Source organism: Sturnira hondurensis, unplaced genomic scaffold (genome assembly GCF_014824575.4).
Source record: "Sturnira hondurensis isolate 20B ecotype Veracruz unplaced genomic scaffold, ASM1482457v3 Scaffold0024400, whole genome shotgun sequence".
Lineage (NCBI taxonomy): Eukaryota > Metazoa > Chordata > Mammalia > Chiroptera > Phyllostomidae > Sturnira > Sturnira hondurensis.
In genome coordinates this window covers 4,592,934-4,617,494 of record NW_028097031.1, presented here as the reverse complement: position 1 = coordinate 4,617,494, position 24,561 = coordinate 4,592,934, and the positions used below count along the sequence as shown (strand labels likewise).

The window sequence follows — 24,561 nt, the reverse complement described above, 5'->3', positions numbered from 1 at the left end:
CTCTTTCCACAGGGCATGCCCTGCCGCTTCTACTTGTGGCCAAGCAGAACTTGTCATGACCGACTCTGACCTTGACCAATGGGACTGGAGCGTCTGCTTTAGTTCCTGTGGCCACGGAACCCTGTGTGCACCATGGAGGCAGGAGCTGAGAGGGGGACCTGTGGGCAGGAGCCCTCCTCCTTCTCTCCCTCCCTGTCGCCATGGAGCACCCCACGCCTGAGACAGAGCAGGGCCGGAGGTAAACTCGAGGGCACCGTGACTCTGCTTCCCGACACAAACAAGGGTGAGAGCAGGTTTCCAGAGATGCCCCCTGCGCCTTTGTGCCAGTGCCCTGAGAATGACGGAGTCCCCCCATCTGTCAGTCCACCGTGGGGACCTGGGGGGGACTGTCCCCAGCAATTGGCCTGGGCCCGAGCCCATGTGAACCTCAGCTCTGCCTGGCTTGTGTGATGCTGGGTGGGAGACACCGGGCCCCTCTGACCCTTTCATCCCACCTACAGACCAGAGGCGGCGGGCTGCCCCGGTCTGCCGAGGACTACCCACCACTTCCTCCCTCCCTCCAGCGTGCCCTCCCAGGGCTCTCCTCCCCCCCACCCTCCCGGCCCTGCTGGCTGTAGCGGAAGCCAGCCTGGGGCATGTCCCCACCGGGCACCTGGGAAGACCTGTGACCAAAACATGGTCTGGCCATGTCAGGAGATGCCAACAAAAAATAAATAAAAAGGAAACAGACCCCTGAAGTAAAGAAGTTGACTGCACACACTCCCCGCCCAGGCCACTTAGCTCCAGACGGGACTGTGGCCCCGTGGGATGCGCCAGGACCTTTGTGTTTTGGATCAGGCCGGTCTGAGCTGGTCTGAGAGTCATCACACATTCCGCTACTTTTCTGTATTCAGCTTTCTCATGAAGCAAATGCCTTCTTGACTACCAGAGGAAAAAATAATTGTAACAGTCCATTGAAGCTCAGAAATAAGCAATCTTGGTTTATTTTTAAAAGATAAACATGGCTGATCTGCACTAACCATAACATCTTTTAAGGAAGGAAAACAATATTCAACATTTTTAGTCTATAAATAAATAAAACCCCGCTTTACTTATCCGACTAGCCAACGATAAGTGGGATGATGCTGGGGGGCTGAAGGGTGCCGGGAGCAGTACCAGATTCTGACAACTCGCCGTAAACGGAGAACCACGGTCAGGCGTTTTCCGGTGCAGGGTGACGGTCAGAGGTCTCCCGGGGCTCTCCGTACCCGACCGGACTGGCTGAGACAGCCCTCAGGTCCTCAGCGCTGGAAGCAGCAGGGATGTGTGAGACAACAAGAGGCCAGCGTCGAAGGCCCTGCTGCGATGGGGGCATCCATGGAGACCCTGTGTGCAGGCCCGGGGGCGCTGGCTTGACTCTCTGCTCCCCAGCGCGTCCCCTCCTCTGGCTTAAAGGGCGCGGGGGTCATTGTGACTCGCAGGCAGAGGCAACCCTGCCTGCAACGGAGTAGCCATACCTGGCTCCAGTGGATGCCTTTGCGTCGTGAACACGCATCCAAAGTGTGGATTACAGAAAAAAGGACGAGTGACAACGTAAAGGGCATGATAGTTTATTTGTAAAACCCGTGCCGTGCCGATCACGGTGACCAGCACACACGCGAGGATGGCTTGCCCTTGGGCACTGGCTTTGCAGCTCTCCACGCACGGAACTGTCTCAACAGGGCCGAGAACGCCAGCGAAGAGGAGCTCTTAGGGGAGCGTGGACACCCGTAACTCCGGCGGCCTGCCCCACGGAATGAACTCGGCCCCCTTACGAGCCAGTGGCGCCACAAGGCTGTCGTCACGCAAACCAAAGTTCTCTTTGAAGCAGGAGCATGAACTTGAACTCCTTGTACTTCCGTCTTCAGTTTCCGTAACACAAGCCGTGTCCACCCCAGCCAGTGCACAGTCCTGTAAGACACCTCAGAACACTTCCGTGCTAGCATAGTACACGTTTAGTGATTTTACTTAAAAAAATTTCAAACCACCATGAAAATAAAGAGGCAAATAAAACCAATCTTCAAATCATTTGAAAAGCTTACGTGTCCAATACAGACCCAACCTTAAATTAAATCTCCAAACTTCTGCCATAAAATTAACATTTATACACATATGGATTTCGTTTATCAAACTGTATTTTGCTCAGTAAGAGAAAGTGACTTTTTAGAGCACAGTATGTTTGGTTACACTTATCTGTAGCAGAGACTTTGAAGCCACATGATGTTAAACCTGGCTCCAAGCTTCCCAAGGTACAAAATTTTGATCAAAATGACGACACTCTGATCTGAAAAATTCAACCCACATGAGGTTACTTTTGAGAGTAAATAAACGTGCTGTGGATCGACGGTTCGAACCATCACCCTTTTCTTGAATGGGTGCGACTCGCCAGCCTTTCGAGCCGACCTCCTTACTTCCCAGTCGGCACTTTGACGCCCAGGGGCCGCGGAGGCAGCGCGAGTCTCAGTCCGGGGAAGCAGCAGCTCACGGAGCCTACGGAGCCCTGCGGAGCCGGGTCCCACACCTGCGGCTGCGGGGACCCCGTCGCCTGGCGCAGCGACGACAATAAACATCGAGACTGTGGCCCTTCGAGCCAGAATCTCTTTGTGCTTTTTAAATGAAGCTGCTTTGGAATCTTTTTGGTATTTATCAGCCATTTCTATTTCCCTTGTAATAATAAAAGAATATATTTAGGTGATTTGTAATGTTCAATGTCCCGGGGGCTCACGAGTCCTTGAAAACAAGCGGTCGCTTCTTTCTTTCAGCATCTGGAATAGTCGCGAGTATTTCTGGTCCCTCCTCAGATTGACACTAGCGTCATCGTGTAACACTGAAGCTTACAGACGTCCCTGAAAAGTGCCTGATTAAGTAAACCATGAATCACAGTGGAGTCTCAATTGGTTAACAGTGTAGATCCATTAAAAAAAATCACACTGAACAGGAAAAAAAATCTTCAAGGTAAAAATAGAAAAAAAAAAGGGAAAAACCCTCCTACGAGAGAAACCGAGCGTGTCCTCACCGATCCAGTGTCCCCACTGGCTAGATTTCGTCTTCCCCGCACGGGTGGGCGTGTCCGAGGGGACCACCCACCTCGCTTCCAGGGCGCCGGTAGGGCCAGTCCTCGTCACTGCAGCGTCTCGGGAACAGAGTGGCTACCTCTCCTGCCCTAACAGACTTCACGGCCCCCGAGGAGCCCAGAGCCCCCTCTGCGGCACTCACTGTGGGATCCGAGCACAAACCCCGTGCACGGGTGACAGTGCGTCCCGCCGGCCCCTGGGACCCCAAGCACCACGGGCCTTTCACTCTTCCCATCAGAAAAGTTGTGGTTACTCAAAGGGGGGAGGGGTGGAGAAATGAAAAACATCGAAAGGCACAAAGTCGCATAGCTGCTCTAGTTGGAGTTTGTAAACAGAGAACGGGCTGAATTTAGGGAACCCCAATCTGCACGAGGAAAAAGGCGTAGCGCAGGCTGTGGCCCAGCCGGCTTCTCTGAGACCCTCCAGAGAAGGGACTGAGGTCTACAAAGTAGGCCCTGAAATACCCACAGTTCAAAAAGCAATAAGGCAAATAGTATAATCGTTATTCCAAAAGTTACAATGGTAGTGTAGGCGTACATAGTATAACTTAGTTACAATGTGTGGTGCTGTTTCTACTACAGACCCGCATTAACTGCTTCTGCCCTACGCAATTATATATTCAGCCCTGCTCCAGTCAACACAAAACCAGCCTTGTGCCGCCACCGGGCGCTGGCCACAGCCCTCTGACAGCGGCTTCTATTCTGCTGCAGAAATTATCCTTGAACTGCAAAGTCCACAGCCCACTGTCCAGTCACTAAACACTATCGTATTTGTGAAGGGCCTCTTCCAGCTTCTGCGTCACTTTTTGGAAAAATATTATCTGTTGCTGTAGGAAGTGCTGCATCTGTGACTTAAAGTCTCTCACTCGAATCTGATGGAAGTGGTGGATCTCGGCCAAGGTGGCGAAGGAGATGGTGTTGCAGCGGTCCTGGATGCCGTCCGCCTTCTGCACCTCCATCTTGCCCTCCTCCACGTGCCGCCGGCTCTCCTTCACTTTGGTCAGCGCCCCTGCAGCAGAAACAACGGCCTCAGAAAGCGCCCCATGTCCTGGCCGCGCGGGCGCGAGGGCAGCAGGGTCGGGGCGCTAGAAACGCCTGCTGGGCTACTTCAGAGACCTCCGGGACAGAGAGGGCGACTGTACTTACTCGTCTGAACAGGAAGGAATCTGGCCAAGTTTCTTAAAACTCTGCCATCCACCAAGTGACAACCCTGTCTTTCTCCCAGTAGAAATACTATGAATAACAGACAATAAACTGCAGAGCAATGTCCCTAAAAACCAACCAGGAAACCCCGCACTCCCCACGTTCCTCACAGAGGCCCGACACCACTGCACACGTGCACCGTGCGCAGAGGTCTGCGCCGTCCGTGTGGAAAGCAACACAACAGACTCTCACGCTCACCACGGCAACCTGCTCCCGGCCACCCTGCGTGTGGGGAGCCTTCTCTGTAAAAGCGACAGCCCGAGCCTGTGCCCACCTCCTCGGACGCCTCCCGGGGAAGTCAGTACCCAGGGCTCCAGAGGCAGATGGAAGCGGGCCGCCACCCCCGTGCGTGCAGGAGTGACGCACGCATGGCTGGTTCTGACCCTGGAGCCCGCTGGGGGTGGGGGGGCCCACGCCTGGAGCGCAGGAGCTGTGCAGTACAAAGCGCCACCCTCCCTTTAGGGGCCGTGGGGGAGAATGAAGGGGTTGTGAGTGTGCCCAAAGGGGATCTGGGAAGGAAGGCAGAGGCGCCATGGCCACCTGCTGAGAAAGGCCACCAAAAAGTGCATGTGAGGTGGAGGGAAGGGGATGTGGCCCTGGGACAACACAGAAAGGTGCCGGTGTCCAGGGCAGGAGGCAAAGGCTGCCCACGGGTTCTTGGGAATGAGTGACGGCTAAGTCCCCATCCCCCGCACACAGCCAACTCCAGGAGTCAGACCCCCACCTCTGTCCAGCGCTCACCCTCCCGCCAACAGGAGGAAGGGAGGGACCTGGCATGGGGTCAGAGGACCTGACCCCAAGGGGGAGGGGGGAGCTTTATTTCCGAATGTCCAGCTCAGCCCATGGTGAAACGTAGGAGGCCCTGTTTCTGAGTCTCTTCAAATCCCCTGCACAACAACAGAGCAAACACAGTGGCAAACGAAGTCCATGCGGGGGTCAGAAGGTACTTTAGACACAGCCGAAGACCTGAGAATTTAAACCCACCGACAACACGGTACACATACATCCGTGTGCGTGCATTTCATCTGTATTTCCTAGACGTGATCTTAAGTGAGCGCCCCCCCGCCCCCGCCCCTCACGGCTGAGACATGGGCCTGCCCCGTGGAGAAGGGCTGTTACTCGTGTCGACACAGCTCCAGGGGGACCCCGACCGACTCCACGAGCAAGCCCGGCTCCCCGAAAGTTTGGTGCTTTTCGTTTAAAGACGGATGCTGAAAGAGCAGGAAAGTGTGAGGCGGGGCCAAAGGGGGGAGTCTCCTAAGTGGTGAAGGGGATGCGGGGCGACTCGGGGGCGGGAGGGGGGAGTCCTGGGGAGCAGACTGTTTTCACTGGATGGGAGGGAGGTGCCAGGCCCACTGCATGCACGTGGGGGTGTCTGCGGCGCCCGCCCCATGTCTGCTGCGCCAGCCGGGGGCCAGCGGGGCTGCTGCGGGGCTGGGCTGACGCTGCTCTGCAAGGAGACTGGGCCTGCCCTGCCCTGCCCTGCCCTGCCCAGTGGGGACGGGGCCCAGCGCAGGGGCCCAGACCAGCCCGGGGCTGCACCAGCGTCAGCCAGGCTTTGCCCGTCCGACTCTGTGGGGCCTCACCGTCACACAGAGCTTCGGGCTTGCCTCCACAAAGCCAACTCGCAGACGGACAAGGAGGAAGCCTTCACAAGCCCCCCCACCACCGGAGCGCATGCCAGGCGCTGTCCCCACACGGGCCCCCAGCAAGGCCGTGACTTTGGAACAGATGCGACCCCTATTTCCACAGCAAGGAAACAGGACAGCTGCGCAATCCCTGCGGCCTCCGAGTCACCAGGTAACTAGGGAAGAGGGGAGGCTGGTCTAAGTGCATAAGCGCCGGCAGAGCACACACGGCAAATATTGAGAAAGGAACCCGGAGCGCGAGGGGGCCAAAGGGCGGGGAGGGCCAGGCTGGGCGGATGGGGCTCCCCTCCCCCACCCTCACTCGGTCCCCGCCCTGTATCTGACCTGCGTTTCAGAGCAACTGCACACGGGCTCTGAAGTCCCCCTGGAATCCCACCTTGCTCACTGCACGCCCGGCGCCTGTGAAGTCCTTTACTGTCTGTAAGGAGTTCGTTTGCTCGTCTTTGCAGGGACACCATTGCATGCCATGAAACAACGTGAAAAGCAGCCCGTGCGCCACGATCTTCCCAATCGAAGGGCGAACTGACGTGAGGGAGGGGCGGTGCCCACCCCGCCGCCCACCGGGAGATGATGCGGATTAAGGACCACCACTGGAGACAGTGACAGTGACCCTATTATGGATACATGGGCTTCGCTCTGGCCAGGTGGACAACCAGGCAAACACCATTTTGCAAACTAGGAATGGTGGGCAGGACGAAGCCCTGAGGGGAGAGCACCAGCCAAAAGCCAGTCCTCCTGGGAAGCCTGGCCGACCCACCCGTGTGGAGCTCGGGATGGGGAAAGCACAGGGTGGGTGGGGGGGGTATGAGGCAGGTTTCTGAAGAGACTGGGTCCCGTCTTAGGGGCTCACGTGGCTGCTGGGGTGACAAGCCTGTAAGCCCGAGACAGCGAAGGGACCATGCAGTCTGACTGAATGACTTCCCAATGGAAATGACCGGTGCACACGTCTGCACATCACGTGTTTTCACACGGAAAGTTTCAAGTATCACGAGAAAGGCAGGGAAAGCCAAATCCTCAGTCAGGTCCACCCTCCGAGAAGTGAGGCTGGTGAAGGGGCACTCCCCGGGCGACACGGACCACCCGGCCCTGCCACCTGGCTTCTAGGGCTCAGCCCCCACAAACACAGCACCCTGAGGCGCCGGCCCGGCAGCCGCGTGGGAGTAAGCACCACGCTTCCTCCAGGCGTGCTCCGGGCCACGAGGCGGCAGGGCTTCTCCCCGAACCTGGAGGGTGCAGAGAAGTTGCAGTCATCGCCCAGAGCCTAAAGAGCAAAGGAAACATTTTTTTATCGTGGACTCAATACAGACACAGGCGCAGATGTGCACACCTTCCACTCCAAGTGGCTGATGGGGGCATCTGCCCCTGCCAGCCCCCCACTCCCAAACAGCGCCTCATCGCTTTCCAAGCCGAAAAGGGGCTCAAGAGAAACCGTACAATAAACTCTCTGGCACGGGTGGCAAACACAAGGCCCACAGGCCGATTCCAGCCCTCTGCCTTGTTTTATCCAGCACCCCTCCCCCCAGACAGCAGCCTCCAGGCCCCAGGCAGGGCCCAGCCACCTTGGACGATGCCGCCCTCCATGCCGGGCAGAAGAGGGCAGGAGCCCCGAACGGCTACAGGCCAGCAGAGCGCTCCATCCCATCACCCAGTTCACTGGGTGACCCACTGGACCTCCTCCCGTCACGACCACCCACACCGCAGCTCTGCTGCGGCCTGAACTGGGGGCACAGGTGCCGGCCTGACCAAACATGCAGACCCGGTCTGTTTGCCAGTGGCCAGCACTTTGGGTGCCTTTCTCACGGGAAATAAAACCTATTTGTATAAAATAGGGACAGAGGGCTCCCTCAGAGACCGACCGCCTCAGGCCTCATCTCTGAAGGGGCAGCAGAAGGCCCAGGACGTCCTTCTCCTCCCCGCCCCTGCCAGCTGAGCAGATGCCCGCGGAGCAGGTGGGAGGCTGGTGCCCGGAGCCGCCACCCAGACCTTACTCTTGCCTCCCAAGAGTTTGGGGTACAATTCTCTCCACCTTACACACTTGCCCCAAGTTCCGCGGCCGATTCATGGTGAAGAACTGGCCACCCACCCGCGGCTGCCCACGACCCACCCTCCCCCCACCGTGCAGCTCAGAGAGGCCAGCCGGCTGCCGGCCTGGCTGTGGGCCTGTCGTGAGCTAAACCTCCCGGACGCCACGGGCTCCTTGGCTGACTCTGCACAGAGAAAACGCCGAGCAGGGCCCCCTTTCGTACTCACTGCGACCGCCTGACTCCAAGAAAGGCCCTGTCACCAGCCCGGCTCCACACAGTCCTGCCCGACACGCCCCCCCCTCCCGTGTCTCCCAGCGGGAGCTGCCTTGCCCTGGTTCAGGCCACACTGGGCTGCCAAGGGCAAAGCGTGAGAGGCCCGCCCCCGGTCCAAAGACCACGGGTACTCATTTCAGGGGTTCAACTGCTGACCAGCCCACTCACGTAACACGGCTCCTCCACATCACGGCCGTATGGGCTCAGCCTCCAGGACACCCTGTCCAAGGTTAGCAGTGGTCATCCAGAGCGTGGGTACCATTTCCACCACCTTCTTTCCAGAGCCTGCCCTGCGGTCACATCCGTCCGTGAGAACGGCCTCAGAGGCACCCCCAGGACACGGCTGGTCTTTCCGAGGTGGGCGTGGTCAAGTCCCGCCGTCGCCTGGCTCGTCAGCATGGGTAGGGACCTGTGCCAGCTGATGGCACACACCAGCCAGCACACAGGGTCCTCTGTGCCAAACCCAACTGTGTCCCCCAACCTGGTCTGCAGAGAAACCCCTTTCCTGGGAACCCGGGACCCCCTGTGGCTTCTCAGGCATGGATGCTCAGTCAGAGAGGGGCCCCCCGCCGTGCCCAGCACTCCCAGCCCGACCGCGGCTGGGTCCCTCTCCTCCAGCAGGTCTCTGGTTCCGGTCCGTCCTGTCCCTAAGACCAACCACACCAAAGGCCCAGTCACTGGGCAGCAGAGATCCCAAGGCTATGTTTTCTCTTAAAAACAAAAACAAAAACAAAAACAGAAAAAAACCCCATGAACTCAATTTTCTGTCCTCCCACGGCCCTGCCCTGTCCCAGAAAACTGGAGCCCAGGTGGGACTGAGGGGCGAGAGAGAGACTGAGGGGCAGCACCCACACCTGGACGAGGCCTGTTTCCCTGCATCCCCTGGTACAGCGGTGGGTGGCCAGGAAATGCGGACTTGGTCCCGGGCCTGCTTGGCTCTCACCCTCACTCACTGGCAGCCACACCCCTGCCCCTGCTCCGCCCCTCCCACGGCACCTCCTCTTTCCTTCCTCCCTTTGGTCTCCACCCTCCCACCGGTCATCACTCTTTCCCCTCTGGGCTCCAAGGCAAACATCTCACTGTGCAGAGGCCACCATCCCCCTAACAGGGGCAGGACGGCCGTCCATGCAGCAGGCAGAGCACGCACAGGTGAGCAGCACCTGCTCGGCACAAGCCTACACCCAGCACCTGCAAGCCCCGCCTCATCCTCTCACCCCACGCTCCCCAGGCCCAGCCCCACAGAAGTCTACGGGGTGAGCAGTCCTCTCCAACAGCCTCCAGGTGCTGTGCCCCCACCAGACTGCACAGCTGGGCTCCCCGGGGGACCCCACCAATGACTGCAGGAGGCCGTAGGCAGCAGTGCGGGTCTCGGCTGGTTACTGCGCACTTCTGAAGCCAAGAATGGTCAAAATTCAAAGATAAAGGGAATTAAAAACTCACTGTCCATTCATAAGCATAATAAATGACAAATGGAACTTCCAAGTTGTTTCAGGAAGGAGGTGAGAGGGTTGGGGAAAGGGAAATAAACTGTCAAGGAAACCACCACCAAGGACGCAAAAACAAATGCGACGACCCGGCTGCCTGGAGGTGGGACACTAGTCCGGTCATGGACGCCAGCCTCTGAGCTCAGTCCGGTCCAAGAGCTGCACCGGGGAGGAGGAGGAGGGCTGTGTCCCAATCCGCCCTGATGGACCGCTCTGTCCCTCGCCTGCGGGCACCTCAGGGCCCAGTGGCGCCGGTGTGAGTGGCAGCCCTCACCTGAGCAGGCCTCATGCGCCGAGGCGCCCGAGTCTGTCCCTGCAGCCCACCCCGCTCCACGAGAAAGAGCAGGCACAGGGTTCACTCCGTTTCTCGAGGCCCATTTGGCGAGACAGGCCGTCCACTGCCTGGAAGGTTCTTGTGGTCCAGCTTGGACTGAATATTAAACAGTGACACAGTTACCAGTTCTGTAAACGCAGTGTTTCCACTGCAGAGGAGGCGGGTGCACGGGGCAAAGGCTGATGCATCTGGGGCCAAGGACCCGGCGGAGATAAAGACTTTAAACTTGAGAACAGGAAAAGAAAGCACATATCACTTCTTTTCTTAAAGACTGAATACCCATAAAATCTTAATGCAATGAGGCAGAAAGACTAACCCTGGTAATCACAAACATACAATAAAAGTTGTAAAAAACGCCGGTTTTATAAAAGCACAGATTGGTTTGCACCCAGGGAACACAAGCGATGGCCCCAGCCTGCAGGTCACGACCACCCACACCGCAGCTCTGCTGCGGCCTGAACTGGGGGCACAGGTGCCGGCCTGACCGAACATGCAGACCCGGTCTGTTTGCCAGTGGCCAGCACTTTGGGTGCCTTTCTCACGGGAAATAAAACCTATTTGTATAAAAAAGAAGAGTGGACTCAGGAAACTGCCTTTACCGAAAGGTAAAACCTGAGTTTCTTTTTTCTGGGAAGATAAGGGAGACAGTAGCTAAAGTCAGCCGACCAGCCGAACAGATGAGCTCCCCTGTGGGGGGCAGCAAGGGACCTGGGTCCTCAGGGGAGGAACCAGGGAGCCAGCAGCCCGACCACGTGTGTGCCTCTGAGAGCGCGCAGTGGCCGGCTGGGGGTGGGGAGCCGGATACTTTCCGAGAACACACTTCTGGCTCCCAAGTATTCTCTCTGAAGGGTGTCGAGTTTTAAGCCCAGAATTGTAGCCATGGCCCTGGGGATAGGAGCCGCTCTGTGAACTACTGGGCACTGCCCAGCGGGCAGCACGCCCGCCCCGCTGGCCTCAGTGCACCCACAGGGGGGCCCACGGTGGGCACTTCACCTTGCTTTACGGTTGGTCGCTAAGCTTTGGGGACAGTCCCCGAATCAGCTGCTGTACAGTGCAGAACAGCCCGACCCTGGGATTTCCCAGCTTCTGCAAGCTGGCAGGGAGCAGGTTCCCGTGGGCGTGGATCCTCACACCGGCCACCGCTGGACTTCCCGGACCTGGTCACACACACCCAACCAGAGACGAAAAAGCTCCTAGAAAGAGACCGTCTTCAAACAGACATGAAGCACAAGGCACAAAACACGGAAACCTACTGAAGCCCGCATCCCCACCTGACAAAACCCAGAAAGACGCCCAGAGAAGGGGATTTTGGAGCCGCCCTGGAGCCCCAACCCTTTCTTGCTACACCTCCCCCCCGCCCCCGCCCCGCCCTCCTGGCCTGCCTCTTCCTACCCCTGCATCACTGCTGTCCACGCCCAACCTGAAAACCCCGTGGGTAACTCTAGCCGCCTCTGGCCGGCCGTGCTGCCTGGCAGGTGTCTCGAGTTCCCCAGCTCCTTTCCACAGCCACCCCTGTGCCGCGGCGCGGACACCCCACAGGCCTGTGCAGCCGCCTGGAGGAGCTGCCCGGAGCCCTGCCCGGAGCCCTGCCCGGAGCCAGGCTGCATGGTGAGGGCACCTTGCAGGCCCACCTCGAGTCTGCAAGCTGGGGGTCGTGAGAGTGTGCCTCAACGTCTCCCGGGAGGTGTGCGTGGATACGTTGTACACAAATGTGAAGCGCGTGCCGAGCAAGGAGTGAGCCCTCCAAATGCACCTGCCCCTTTTATCACGACTCGTGCGCCACTGCACCGTTCCGGCTCTCGGTGCCTGCCAACTAACTGCCCATAGAGCCAAACTCAGGCTCCGAAGGCGGCTTGAGGAACGCCGGTCCCAGCGCAAGGCAGAGGTGAGCGCAAACCGTGGCTCTCCTATCAGCTGGGAGCCTGGAAGTCACTTCACTTCACTGCCCAGGCCTCCGAGTCCCCAGGTACCCATGGGCCTGCACCCTCTCTGGGGGAGGCAACAGTCCCACCCGGTGGGAGAGGAGCCCCCAGCTCACACCCACCTGGAGCTGGTGACTGGCCTTGCTGTTGTGCTCGGCCTGACGTGGTTCCAGCCAACAATGGACCACCCACACGACAGTGGTCCCCCAAGGTCACAGTGGGGCTGAAGGCTCCTGCTGCCTACTGGTGTCATTGCTGCCGTGACATCCTCAGGCACTGGGTCACTCCTGGATCTGTGCCACATGGTGTCCTCTGACCTCCTCCCCTGTGGGCTGTGGACAGGCGCAGCCCTCGCAGCACATCCAGCCCTGGGACCTGACAAGGACGGTGAACGGCTGTGGCGCCGGCAGACGTATTTACTACACTGCACATGTTGTCGTTGTTTTAGAGTGCACATGGCCTGCTCGCGAGAACGCTCCCCATGAAACGGCCTCGTGTGACCCGACGGCAGACTTGCCATCTCCTTCACTGCTCTCGCTGCCGTTGCTTTCTCCCCCGCGGGACTCGGTCTCGGGTGGTTGCGCCCGCCCTGCACTGTGCAGGGGGGTAGCGCCTGGCTGCACCGCACAGCCCGGGGCAGCGGGCTGGACTGGCTGGGGCTGAACCTGCGCCCCCGTCATGGTGTGGTGAGGTCCACGCCACGGCAAAACCTCCTAATGATGCGTTTCTCAGAGTAGGTCCCATCGTTAAGCACGGTGTGACTAGTTGGAAATAGGGTCTTTGCCCATGTAATTAGTGTAGGGTGGGCCCTAAATCCAATGTGACTGGCGTCCTTGAAGGAGAAGACAAGTGACTGATACCCAGGAAGAATGCCACGTGAAGGCGTGGGCGGGGACTGGAGTGGACAGGCCAAGCAGCAGTAAGGACCGCCAGCAAGGCCGGACTCTGGGAGAAGTGTGGGATGAGCCCCTGCCCCCAAACTGCTGGAGGAAGCATGGGGGCTCCTCTAGCATCTTCATTTTGGACTTCTGGGCTCCAGCCCTATTGTATCAGCTAATACAATAGCTGATACTTAATGCTTAAAATTATTTGCTACACAGAAAGGCCACACCACGTTAGATTCAAGGAAGCTAAGGATGAGAGGGGCCCACAGTCCAAGGTCACAGGTGCGCTGGTGGGAGCTCAGCCCCACACAGTGGGGAGCCTAAGCCCACGAGCGCTCTATCGCCACCCTGCTCCTGCGTGGAACCAGACCCCACGCACACCCTGCCTGGCATGCTGCTGCTGCCACCGGCCTCCCCCTGCCTACGTGCCCGACTGCCAGGTCGTGGGCTGGCCAGTGCAATATTTGACGCTTAGGCAGTTGAGGCAGATGGAGGCGCATAGACCTATTAAGAAACAGAATAACCAACCAATGTTAAGAGCCATTCTCAGCTCCAGTGTGGGGAACCGACGGCCAGCTGGACTCATACAGCCTGAGGACCCTGCTCCCAGCGCCTCGCAGGTTGGAGGTCGGGGGTCGGAGGTCAGCTCCACAGCTGGTCTGCAGGTCACGTTACACTCCTCCCTGTCTGTCGCTTTCCCCCCCTGTCCTGCAGGCACACAGCCCCTCAGTGCCCCTCCCCACCTGAGCCACCTGTACTCCTGCCACGAGGACCAGCCCCTCTCCCCGTCTGGTCACTCACGACGCCCCCTCTGTCACCTGCTGCAGCTACAACCCGGGCAGCAGGACAAACCTTGGAGGAGCTTCTCTGAGAAGGCGCCAGCGTCCTGGCCGCAGGCCCCAACCCTCGGGGGGGCCCGGCCACAACTGTGGCCACCACAGGGCCGACTTGGACAGGCCACCAGCGTCTGGCTCAGTTCTGTGCACAGGGTTCCTCTGCCCAGAATGCCCTCCCCTTGCCCTGCCTGCCAGGCCGGTTTCCAGCTGCTTTTCTGGGATGGGGACGGGCCACTCCCCAGTTAATGACCCCTCTCTGCCCTATATCACACAGGGCACGTGCCCAGGACCGTGCCTGTCCCTCACCAACCTGAGGCCCTGGCATGCAGCGTGTCAGCTGCTGCCACCGACCCAACCTGTCCTGGAGCCTTTCCAGCCTCAGCAGTGCCCCGCCCACCACGCTCCTCTCAGTCCCGGCAGGACCACCTTGGAGGGGATCCAGTGCTGCCCCCCTTCCCCCCCGCCTCCCACGCACCTGGGGCTCTCCAGCCTCGGACCAGGCCCTCCCCCTCACACTGACTTGCACCTGCTCCCCATGCAGCCTCGGCACACACCTGCCCTGCCCTGCGGAACTGCCCCTGGGGCGCAGGCCCGCACCACTATGCCCCAGTCACTCCGCAGGACCCGTGCACTTTGCCCTCTGGGTCTTCAGCTTTCAGCTAGGCCACAGGGACCCCCACAAAGGTGCCAGAATGAAAGCTTAGGAGGAGGGAGGCAGAGTGTGCGTACACTCAGGTTTAACCACCTGGCACTGGCACCGTGAAATCGCGAGGGGCAGAATCCTCATGTGTCTCTGACACAGAAAGTAAGCATTTCCAACCCCTCCCCTACCCAGTGGATTTTGGAAAGTCATTTCATAGACGCACAAGTCTAAGATGTTTAAGTCACTCACATCTTAATGAATAGCTTCACTCAGAAAACATATCCAGATTCGGTTTTTATTTCCTATGTACTGTTAAACTGTTACCCACACCCACATCAACAGAAAAACAAAAATGTTCTATACACCACACGAAACACCTATTTCAAAACCCACCAGAAGTGCTGACCAATCGCCTGCCTCATGGACTCAGAAGGTGACCCCGAAGCGTGCGCTGCACACACACAACTGTGGGCACGGAGTGGACACGCTCGAACACTCAACGTCACAAAAAAGAGTCACAGAGCCATGCGCGCAGGCGCTGGGCACCGGCCAGCCTTCCAGGTGACCGATTAGCACTTGGGAGGGGCAGGGCTCCAAGGGCGGGGGGCAGGGTGGCCCAGGGCTGAGGCCCGCTGCCTGAGCTGGCGGGGGAGGGGTGTGGAGCGCAGGCCGAGGGGCTCTTGCCCGCCCCGCCCACCCCACTGGCATCCCGCACCTCAGAGAACAGGAGCTGCGCTCTCACTGCCGGTCCCTCCGGACTCTGCTCCCTCTTACCGGCCACGTCTGATCCCTCATGAAGACCTGTCGATCTGACCTTTAAAATATATCCAGAGGGGTCCCCTCCTCGCCCTGTCCACTGCCCCGCCCCCAGCCTCCAGATCTTTCCCCGGGTGGGTGGAGCAGTTTCCTGCTGGGTCCCTGCCTACTCCGCCCTCCCCCTAGCAGGGCAGCCCCCCTGTGCAGATGTCCCATCAGCCGAGGCTCTGGCTCACGTGCCACTCGGGCTGTGACAGCAGGTCCTGACAGTGCCTGACGTCCTACAAATCAGACCTTCGGGGGACCACCGGGCTGGGGTCCTCTCAGGTCCCTTTGCCTGGCCTCCTGCTGCCCGTCCCAGCGGTCCTGGGCATGGGAAGTGCCCCCAGGCTGTTCCTGTCTGGCTGATTCCCTCCCCTCCCGGGAGGCTGACCTGGACCATCCTTTTTTTTTTTTTAAAGATTTTATTTATTTATCTTTAGAGGAGAAGGGAAGGAGAGAGAGAGAGAAATATCAATGTATGGTTGCCTCTCATGAGTCCCCTCCTGGGAACTGGCCTGCAACCCAGGCATGTGCCCTGACTGGGAATCGAACCTTAATCCTCTGGTTCATAGGCCCGAGATCAATACACTGAGCTACACCAGCCAGGGCAGGACCATCGTTTTTAATACCTCGCCCACCCCCCCACGCCCATACCCTCTCCCACTTCCATTCCTTCCCCACAAGACACTCCAACCTCCCTCTAACTCCCTACTGTTTGTCTCGCAGGTCCCCACCCTGTTAGTATGGAAACTCCCCTAGAGCAGTGGGCCACTCATGGCCACCGACACAACCCCAGCATCTTCAACTGTCCCCAATCCACGCTGGGCACTAAAACATTCGCTGAACAAAGCCAAGGGTGGTACGAATAAACCTAGTAACGTACTTAGCCCCCCACCCTAACCGCAGTCCTCCTGTCTGCTAAACATCACAGAAAAGTCCGCAAGAGGACGGGCAGGCCGAGTGGGCGGCGAGGGGGCGGAAGGGAGGAGCAGGAGGCACCGTAGACTGACCCAGCTCACACCGACCTGGGTCACAATGCAAGTGCAAGACCAGCGACACCAGGTGGCGTCTGCTTCCCGGAAGCAGATGGCGTGCGGAGCGCAGAGGGAGCTGCACACCTTGCGGAGGGAAGACCCGCTGCCTGGTGGCCGTGCACTCACCCCTCCCACTGGTCAGAGGGAACTGGTCCGGCTGTCGTCACCCACGCCTCGAGCCGGGCTGCAGAAGACACCACCTCCACCCGCAGCAGCACCCGGGGCATTTGCCCCTGTGACCTAAAGGCCGACTACAGAAACATGCCGGGAGACCCTGAGCCCCTCACCTGCGCCAGCAGGTGAGGAGCTGAGTGAGGGGCAGACGATCAGAGTGGCGTGCACAAGGACAGGGCATCGGGGCGGGGGGTTCAGCTGGAGGAGACACTCACTCCCCGCAGCCTCTACCGTGTGCACAGCACAGCAGCAACTCCACGTAACGCAGATGCAGTTTCCGTTCCCGCCTCTCCTGATGGGAACTCCGGACAGCCGCACGGAGCACAGCGTCCACCTGCTGCCCGAGGGCTCCTTGGGTGTGTGCCCATCTGCCTACATCCTGGCAGTGCCAGGCTTCGCGGGAGGGGACAGGGCACCAGTCTTGTCTTTCGAAGGAGGGTGGCTTCCATGTGAAGGCCCCTTTCGACTTCTCAAAAGGAAGTGTTCAGTGAGCAGTTACTATGAGCATCATGACACCTGCTGTGGAAAGTCTGCACTTGGCCCGCGGGGAGCGGGGCTTACCAAGGCAAAGGGAGCTCCCGCACACCCGCACCGGTCCCCAGGCACCCTGCGCAGCCTCGGGGGGCGGGGGCCTCAGCACCCTGGCAGGTGGCCTCCCTGTCACATGTCAGAGACCTCGGTGAGGAGCAGGGTCCCGTCTGTGCCCCTTGCAGAGGCAGGCCCGGGCTGTACTGTGCGTGTGGGCAGCACACGGTGCCATCCCCTGGGGCTATCTCTCTGCACCAAGCCGGGCATCACCACGCCAACTGGCGTGTGGTGACACTGAGTTCAGGGTGTTGTGGGACTGCTGACACGGCGCTCAGTTCTGGTTTTAAAAGACTCCAAAACCGCAGGTTCTTACTCAGCCTGCAGAAGGGAGAGAGGTCCAGCACAGGGCTCTGACCAGAAGGAAGCTGAGACCTTTCCCCTCCCCAGATGTCCGGACATCTGAGAGCGCAGGGCAGGTCCCTCTGCCCCTCGGGCTATTGGGCATAAGCCTGGGCCTTCCGGGGCGATTCCCAGGAAGTCCGAGAACCAGTGACCCTGAGCTTCAGGACCACGCCTGGCTGGGGGCAGGCCCCACACCTGTGTAGCTCAGTCTCCACTTCTGAAGCCCCCCAGGTCGCCTTATTTTCACCAGGAAAGTTCAGATGGGGCCAAAGGTGAAGCTGTGCTGAGGTCTCCCTGGAGGCAGCCGGGGGCGGGAGCGGGGACTCAGGTGGAAAGGACGAGTAAGCTCAACTTCCAGCTGGAGCTTGCAAACCGAGGGCGAGTCTGGAAGCCGCCCGGTGCCCAGACCTTTTCTCTCACCCTGGCAGTGCCCTCTCGGGGCTATTTTAAGCCCCAGGAGAACAGGGCACGAGACAGGAAGGGCCCGCTGTGGCCCGGCCTTACCCAGCGTGCCCCGCTGGGACTCCGCTATCTTTAATTAATGCGGGGGGGTGGGGTATGAGACCAGCAGTCCCCGTGGTGAGCAGGGCCGGGTGGTGAATCTCTCTACCTGCCCACCGATGGGCCCACTGCCGGCAGGGGGTCCTGAGGCCCCGGGCTGTCGCCTGCAAACAGGAGGCTCCATCTGGAGCAGTGACAGAGGGCCGTGAAGTGGCCGCGGAATGTTTCATTCAAGAGGACAGGACATGAGACCATCTGTCTGGTTGCTCGTCTAGTTCTGCATCCCGCCTCACACCCCAGACTGCACTTCACCGACAGGTCCCTCCGAGGACTGCACACCTGTCTCTGGAATAAGAAAGCTTCCCTGACAGTGACCCCCGCCGGCTGTCGGGTCCGCATTTGCTAACCCGGGGAAGGCNACCAGCAGTCCCCGTGGTGAGCAGGGCCGGGTGGTGAATCTCTCTTCCTGCCCACCGATGGGCCCGCTGCCGGCAGGGGGTCCTGAGGCCCCGGGCTGTCGCCTGCAAACAGGAGGCTCCATCTGGAGCAGTGACAGAGGGCAGTGAAGTGGCCGCGGAATGTTTCATTCAAGAGGACAGGACATGAGACCATCTGTCTGGTTGCTCGTCTAGTTCTGCATCCCACCTCACACCCCAGACTGCACTTCACCGACAGGTCCCTCCGAGGACTGCACACCTGTCTCTGGAATAAGAAAGCTTCCCTGACAGTGACCCCCGCCGGCTGTCGGGTCCGCATTTGCTAACCCGGGGAAGGCCGCGTGTCCACCACACACACTCACCCCCGCGGCATCTCCCGCAGACAAGCCAGACACTGCAAGGCCAGGGTCCCGCCACGAACACTAAGTTTTACCACATGTCAGAAGTTAATCATATCTTTGGAAACACAACAGACTAAGCTAAGAACTGGTAAAAACATATTCTCTGTTGTACCCCAAACTCGCCAACGTCAGTGTGATACAGGCAGGCTGTGGGTGGGGATGACAAGAAAAGACAATTGAGACCCCAGGGTCACATGGAGCTGACACAGGCATGTGCATGGTGCCTGGCAGGGGTCAGGGAGCAGAGATTTAGAGGGGCTCCTCTTCAGACGGCAACACGTGAATAAAATTCCAGCAGATTCGCAATTCCCACCCACTGTCCTTCGGTCTAGAGCAAGCTGCCTCCTTCCTGCTCTCCACCCCAAGAACTAAATCTGTTTATCTCAGACTATCTGTTGAGGGGAAAAAAATCCCAATTCTAGAAATCTCTTTAAGCTAAAGGAACCATATGGCTCTCTTCAATTCTACAGAGTACTCACAACAAAACCACTGTTAAGTCTGAGCAATGGTTTCGGTATGAAGTGTAGTCCAAAAACACCAGCCCACAGCGGCGAGGAGCCCTGCAGGTCCCCACGTCTGCCATCCGTAAGTCCATCCCGAGAGCAGTTCTTTCTGAACAGATGGTGAAGACAGGCTGAAGAACACACAGCCGCCCGAGGCAGAGACATCGCTCCCTGGCTACGGGGTGGGGGTGGGGGGCGCCTCTGGAAAGAGGGCTCTGGCAGGCCGACTTCCCTGCCTGCGTTTCTATTACAGACTCGGGGGTTGGGGGGTACGCCAGGAGATGACCACGTGGGGAAGGAAGTTACCACGGGGCTGGGAAGGGGGGCACGACTACAAAACACTTGAGGCGCACTCAGAGCAATGAGGAACTGAGCTGCTTCGTTTTATTTCATTTTAATTAAGTTTAAACAGCCAGCCCGGAAGAGCGCCCATCTAGAAGACAAAAGCAGCCTCCTGGCAAACGGAACAGCTCTGAGGAGCCCAGGGCCTCTGTCCCGTCCCCCAGGAACTGCGGGGGGCCGCCCAGTGAGCTCCCCTTCTCCACTGCTTCAGTGACCAAAGAGCCCTGTCCCACCCTAACCAATGATTAGGGCAAGCGACTTGCCAGAGTGGGAGGCTGCTGTGCCCTTGCTGTAAACAATGAGAACGGAGGCTGAAAGAGTTATTCTGAATTTTTACATACCTCTCTAAACTGAAATGTAAACTTTGGATCAAATGTTTACAACAGAAGAGGGTTTAAACTGCTTAAAGATTTTTATCTTTGTTGCTGCCATTGTTGTTCTCTTTTGACCTGATAGGGCGTGGAGACCAGGGGGGCGGAGGGGGGCAAGAAACCACCTGTAGACAAAATTCCAGGTGCTCCGACTGGAAAGAAGTTCATTTCAATAGCAATTCTGTGACTGGGGGCGGGGCGGGGGAGGGATGAGCTGCTCTTTACAAACACAAGTTCAAGCATCCAGAACATGTTCAAAATGCGCTAGCCTGGCTTACGATATCTGTCTCATCTGCATTCCTAAAAGTCCCACTCACAGACATCCTCAACAACCGTGGGCTGTGGGCTCAGGCTTCTGGCCTCATGCACAGCACACCGGAGCTTCAGATGGCAGCCCGTCCCAGAGACGTGTCATCTGGGGACACGGCCCCCCGGACGCTGCTCGCCAAGGCCACGGCAGAAACAGACTGCACTGAATGCCGACCAGTGTTGTTTCTGAGATGCCTAAAGACTGCGTCTAGTGTCCTTGAAGTTGCCTAAACAACATGTGACGGTGCTGGTTTTAACAAAGGAAGTTTTCAGGATCCCGAGCCGTAGGGGACAACTCTAGTTTTAGGATTAAAAAACTAAACAAACCACATGGTTGAATATTGAACACAGACTACAGGTGTGAAGTCAAAACAGACCTTAAACACACACCTTGCCTTTCCCCACAAATAGCTTCCAGAGCAGGACACTTTCCCACGGTACGGTCCGAGTGACAGTGAGACCAGGGCTGGGGCGCCCAGTCACATGTGTCCAGGCCGCAAGTGTCCGTCAGGACCTGGCTCCACCCTTTCACCGTTTACCAACAAGTTGACTAAGTCCACCTGAGCCTGTGAACAGGCCACAGGCAGAGGTGCGGTACAGGTGTGCATGGATGTAACACGATGGAATTTAAACATAAGGTCCTGTGTTCAAGGCTCAGAGTCAGTCCTGCCAGTACTGGCCAAAAAAATTAGGGATTCCTAACAATTTAAGGGGGGGGGAAGGCCTAGGGAATGCAGAAGCAGGTTCAGTGCATCGACTGCTTGGTCCGATCCAACCTCAGACTGCCTTCGCAAAACATTAATTGCCAAGAAAGTGACTACAGTCTGCTGTAATTTGTGCTGCAGATGTTTCAGGGCCTGGCCAGAAACGAGACCCCCTCGAGGTGTCTGATGCCCCACCCCCCCGAGGTGAGTAAGGAGGAGTCACCCCCCTGGGAAAGGGAAGGAAGCCAGCCCAAGGACTCCTAAGGGCTAGAGGGCTGACAGGGGATGAGGAATAGTCTGGTTTGTGTGGCTCCAGGGGACAGAAGGAGAAGCAAGTGGTGAGTCTCAGTTCAATACAAGTAAGAATAAGCCCAGAGTCAGGGCTCGGGTGCGGCGGGGTTTCCACCCTCCGAGGTCAGACTGGGTGACTCCCTTCTACTCCCCACCCCCACTGAGCAGACACTGGCACAGGCAGGACCACTGCCCCACTCTCCCGCTCCCAGCACCCCATCCAACCACAAACCGACCCTCGGATTCCTTTTGTAAAGTGATAATCTGCCATTTCCACAGCTTTAATAAAAGTCAGGGGCACGAACAATTACGAGCGAAACAAGCTCTGGCCCTGGGCAGTTTCTGGCCTCNCCAGAGTCAGGGCTCCTGTGGGGCGGGGTTTCCACCCTCCGAGGTCAGACTGGGTGACTCCCTTCTACTCCTCACCCCCACTGAGCAGACACTGGCACAGGCAGGACCACTGCCCCACTCTCCCGCTCCCAGCACCCCATCCAACCACAAACCGACCCTCGGATTCCTTTTGTAAAGTGATAATCTGCCATTTCCACAGCTTTAATAAAAGTCAGGGGCACGAACAATTACGAGCGAAACAAGCTCTGGCCCTGGGCAGTTTCTGGCCTCTCACTCAGCACCGGAAACAATGCCCTCAGATGCCACATTCAGCATCTACACCTTCTAGGTAGTTTCGCACATCATTTCCCTAAATACTCTTCTAAGTTTCGGTCTTAACAGACTCCGAAACCAAAATGACTGAGCTTAAACAGATTTTCTTAAAACTTCCTGAAATTCTACAAAGGTTGCAAGCAAGAAGGACCAGCAGGAAGTTCTAGGGCCGCCCAGCTGGTGCCTGGGAGAACCCGACCCGGTTTCTCCACCCACGCAGGGGCGGAGGGGGTGCAGGGTGAGGGCAGATTCACCTGTGCTGGCCGGTGGCCATTCTTCCCACTACTTCCGTGCTTCCTGGAACCCCTAGCCAAGTGACAATGCAGTGTTCACAACACAAGCCTAATGTGGTTTGGGCCCCTTCTAATTGTACCCTAGACGCAGATTACAGATCCCAGAAGTGCAAGGCCCAATATTCAAACTCCAAAATGATGTCACAGAAAGGACTAGTCTGAAAGAGATTAACAGCATTTCTGCCAAAGCCACCCCTCCCCCTCCCACACCCCCAACACACTCCACACCGTCAGCTGCAAAGGCTGGATTTACCTTTCTGCACGTGGATGATGTCCGGGAAGTTGGCCAGGTGGCCCTGGTACAGCGCTAATAGGTCCATGACGGGGTCCAGGTCCTGCCTGGGCTGCTCCGCGAAGAGCTCGCCAATGGCGTCATAGGCGTCTCCAGTAAAGGCGATGGCCTGGTTCAGGCCAGCGGAGAAAGCCTGTTGGTCCAGCTCGAAGGCCTGGCTGAGGCCGCGCAGAGACTGGCCCACCTTCTGGTACTCCTTCTTGAAGCCCGTCACCTGCTTGCGTGCGAACTCAGTGGCCGTGTGGTTGAGCTGCAGCGCGCTGTCGTCCATTTTCTTGGTGAAGCTCTTGAAGCCGTCGATGCGGCTTTCCACCTCCTGCAGGTCCAGCGCGGCGGCAGGCGGCGTGCTCAGCGTCAGGAAGAAGTTGGCGCCCACCATCTCGTCCCTCTCGGCCTTCCTCTTGCCTTGCTTCCAGGCCTTCTCGTCGGTGCCGCTGGGGCAGGTCAGGAAGTGCTGGAAGACATCACACTGCGCCAGCACCGGGTGGCTGGTCATGTGGTTCATCCACCAGATGAGGCCCTTCCTGCGCTTGGAGATGAAGTCCTCCTCAAAGCGGCCGGTGGCTTGCTTCTCGGGCAGGTGGGGCACCGAGATAACGGGGAACTTCTCGGCCAAGCGCGCGTACAGCCAGTCGAAGTGCTTGTAGCGCCGGTGCACTGGCACCTGCGTGTGCGTGGGCACCAGCTTGTAGGAGATGTAGCTCTTCATGCCCTTGAACTTGGTCTGCTTGGTGGGGTCGTCGATGGTGCACTGGAAGGGGTAGGGGTTCTCCTGCCACTCGGGACCGTAGGGCCCCAGCACCACACACAGCTTGTCCCCGTCCTTGACGAAGCCCGAAGCCTCGCCCAGCACGAAGGCCTCCCCGCCCGACTTGACGAAGGTGGAGAACCGGTTCAGGTTTCGGCTCACGGTGGCCGAGCTCTTGGCCCCCGACGGCTGGTGCTGCGCGGGCGCTGGGCCGCCGCCGCGGGAGCCCAGAGACAGGTCGGAGCGCGTGGACAGGCGGTAGCGGCCGGCGCCCCCCGCCGACGACGAGCCGTCCAGGTCTGGGTAGGCGCCGCTGCCCAGCGCGCCAGGCTCGTCCGCCACCGTGGAGCTGTCGTCCCACTCATCGTCCCAGTCATCGTCACTGCCCTGGCTGGCCTGGTAGCCGCCGCCGTAGAGCTGTTGAGGTGACGGCTGCAGGGCGCCCCCGGCGTACGGGAGGCCGGCGCCCGGTGGCGGCTGGAAGGTGCTCGGCGGCTGGAAGGAGCCCGGCGGCTGGAAGGCGCCCAGCGGCGCAGCCGGCAGGGGCTCGAGGCCGCCGGGCGGCACGTTGGCGTAGCGGGCCGGGGCGCCGGGGCCGCCGTCTGGCACGGGGACGGGCTCCGGCGCGCGGATCACCTGCACGTAGGAGGCCGGGAAGAGCCCGCGGTCGCCGCGGCTGTTGATGCCCTCGAGCCAGCCCTCGATGTCCTGCTCGCTGCACAGGCTCAGCACCTCGTGCTCCCGCAGCGAGATCTCGCCCGGGTTCTCCGACCTGAAATCGTACAGCGCCCGGGCGCGCAGCGCCATGGTCCCGGCCTGAGCCGCCCGGCCGCCGAGGGCCCTCGGAGGGAGCCCGAGGCCACGCGCTGCGCCCCGCCCGCCGGTCGCGCCCTCCGCCCGCTCCGCGCGCCGCCGTCTGCGAGCCGAGCCGCCGCCGGGGGGCGGGGCCCGCGGCCGCCCACGTCCCCAGCCGGGCGAGTCGACCGCCGAGAGCCGCGCGCCAGGCGAGAGCAAGGGATGTCCGAGCCGCCGCCCGCCTCTGGCCCCGCCGCGCCGACGCTGCCCCCTCGCGGCCAGTGCAGTGCAGCCGGCGCCGCGGTGACTGGAGGGTGCAGGTGGCGGCTCCGAAGTGGACGGGCTCAGACTTCTTTGGGCTTTTAAGTGAGAAAACGTCTCCTGGAAAGGAAGTTAACACAGTGTTTGCACCCCCGGAAACGCTCCCCCTCCGAGCGCTGAGGAAAGGAGAAGGGCTGTCCTGCGCCCCAGCCATTGCGCTGTGAAGACACGGGGCGCCTTGCGGGGCGCCGACGAGCAGCGCCCTCCCGGCTGCCAACGCGGGAGCCCGGGGACCCCGCGGGGCGGGGCGACGGGAGCACAGCCAGGAGGGAGCTGCGGGTGACACCGAGTGAGCGGCACTGCGCAGTTTG

The 24,561-nt window shown here is 59.3% G+C and overlaps 1 protein-coding gene across 1 annotated transcript; it reads right to left on the bottom strand.

Annotated features, from left to right (window-relative positions):
• Window positions 1–1,216: 1,216 nt before the first annotated feature.
• On the bottom strand, window positions 1,217–24,042 carry SNX18 (sorting nexin 18). The gene is made up of 2 exons (XM_037038478.1): window positions 22,348–24,042; window positions 1,217–4,100 (listed from the first exon to the last, which is right to left on the bottom strand). Exons 1-2 carry the CDS (start codon window positions 23,939–23,941, stop codon window positions 3,847–3,849), a joined length of 1,848 nt encoding a protein of 615 aa, XP_036894373.1. The 5' UTR covers window positions 23,942–24,042; the 3' UTR covers window positions 1,217–3,846.
• Between the last annotated feature and the right edge of the window lie 519 nt (window positions 24,043–24,561).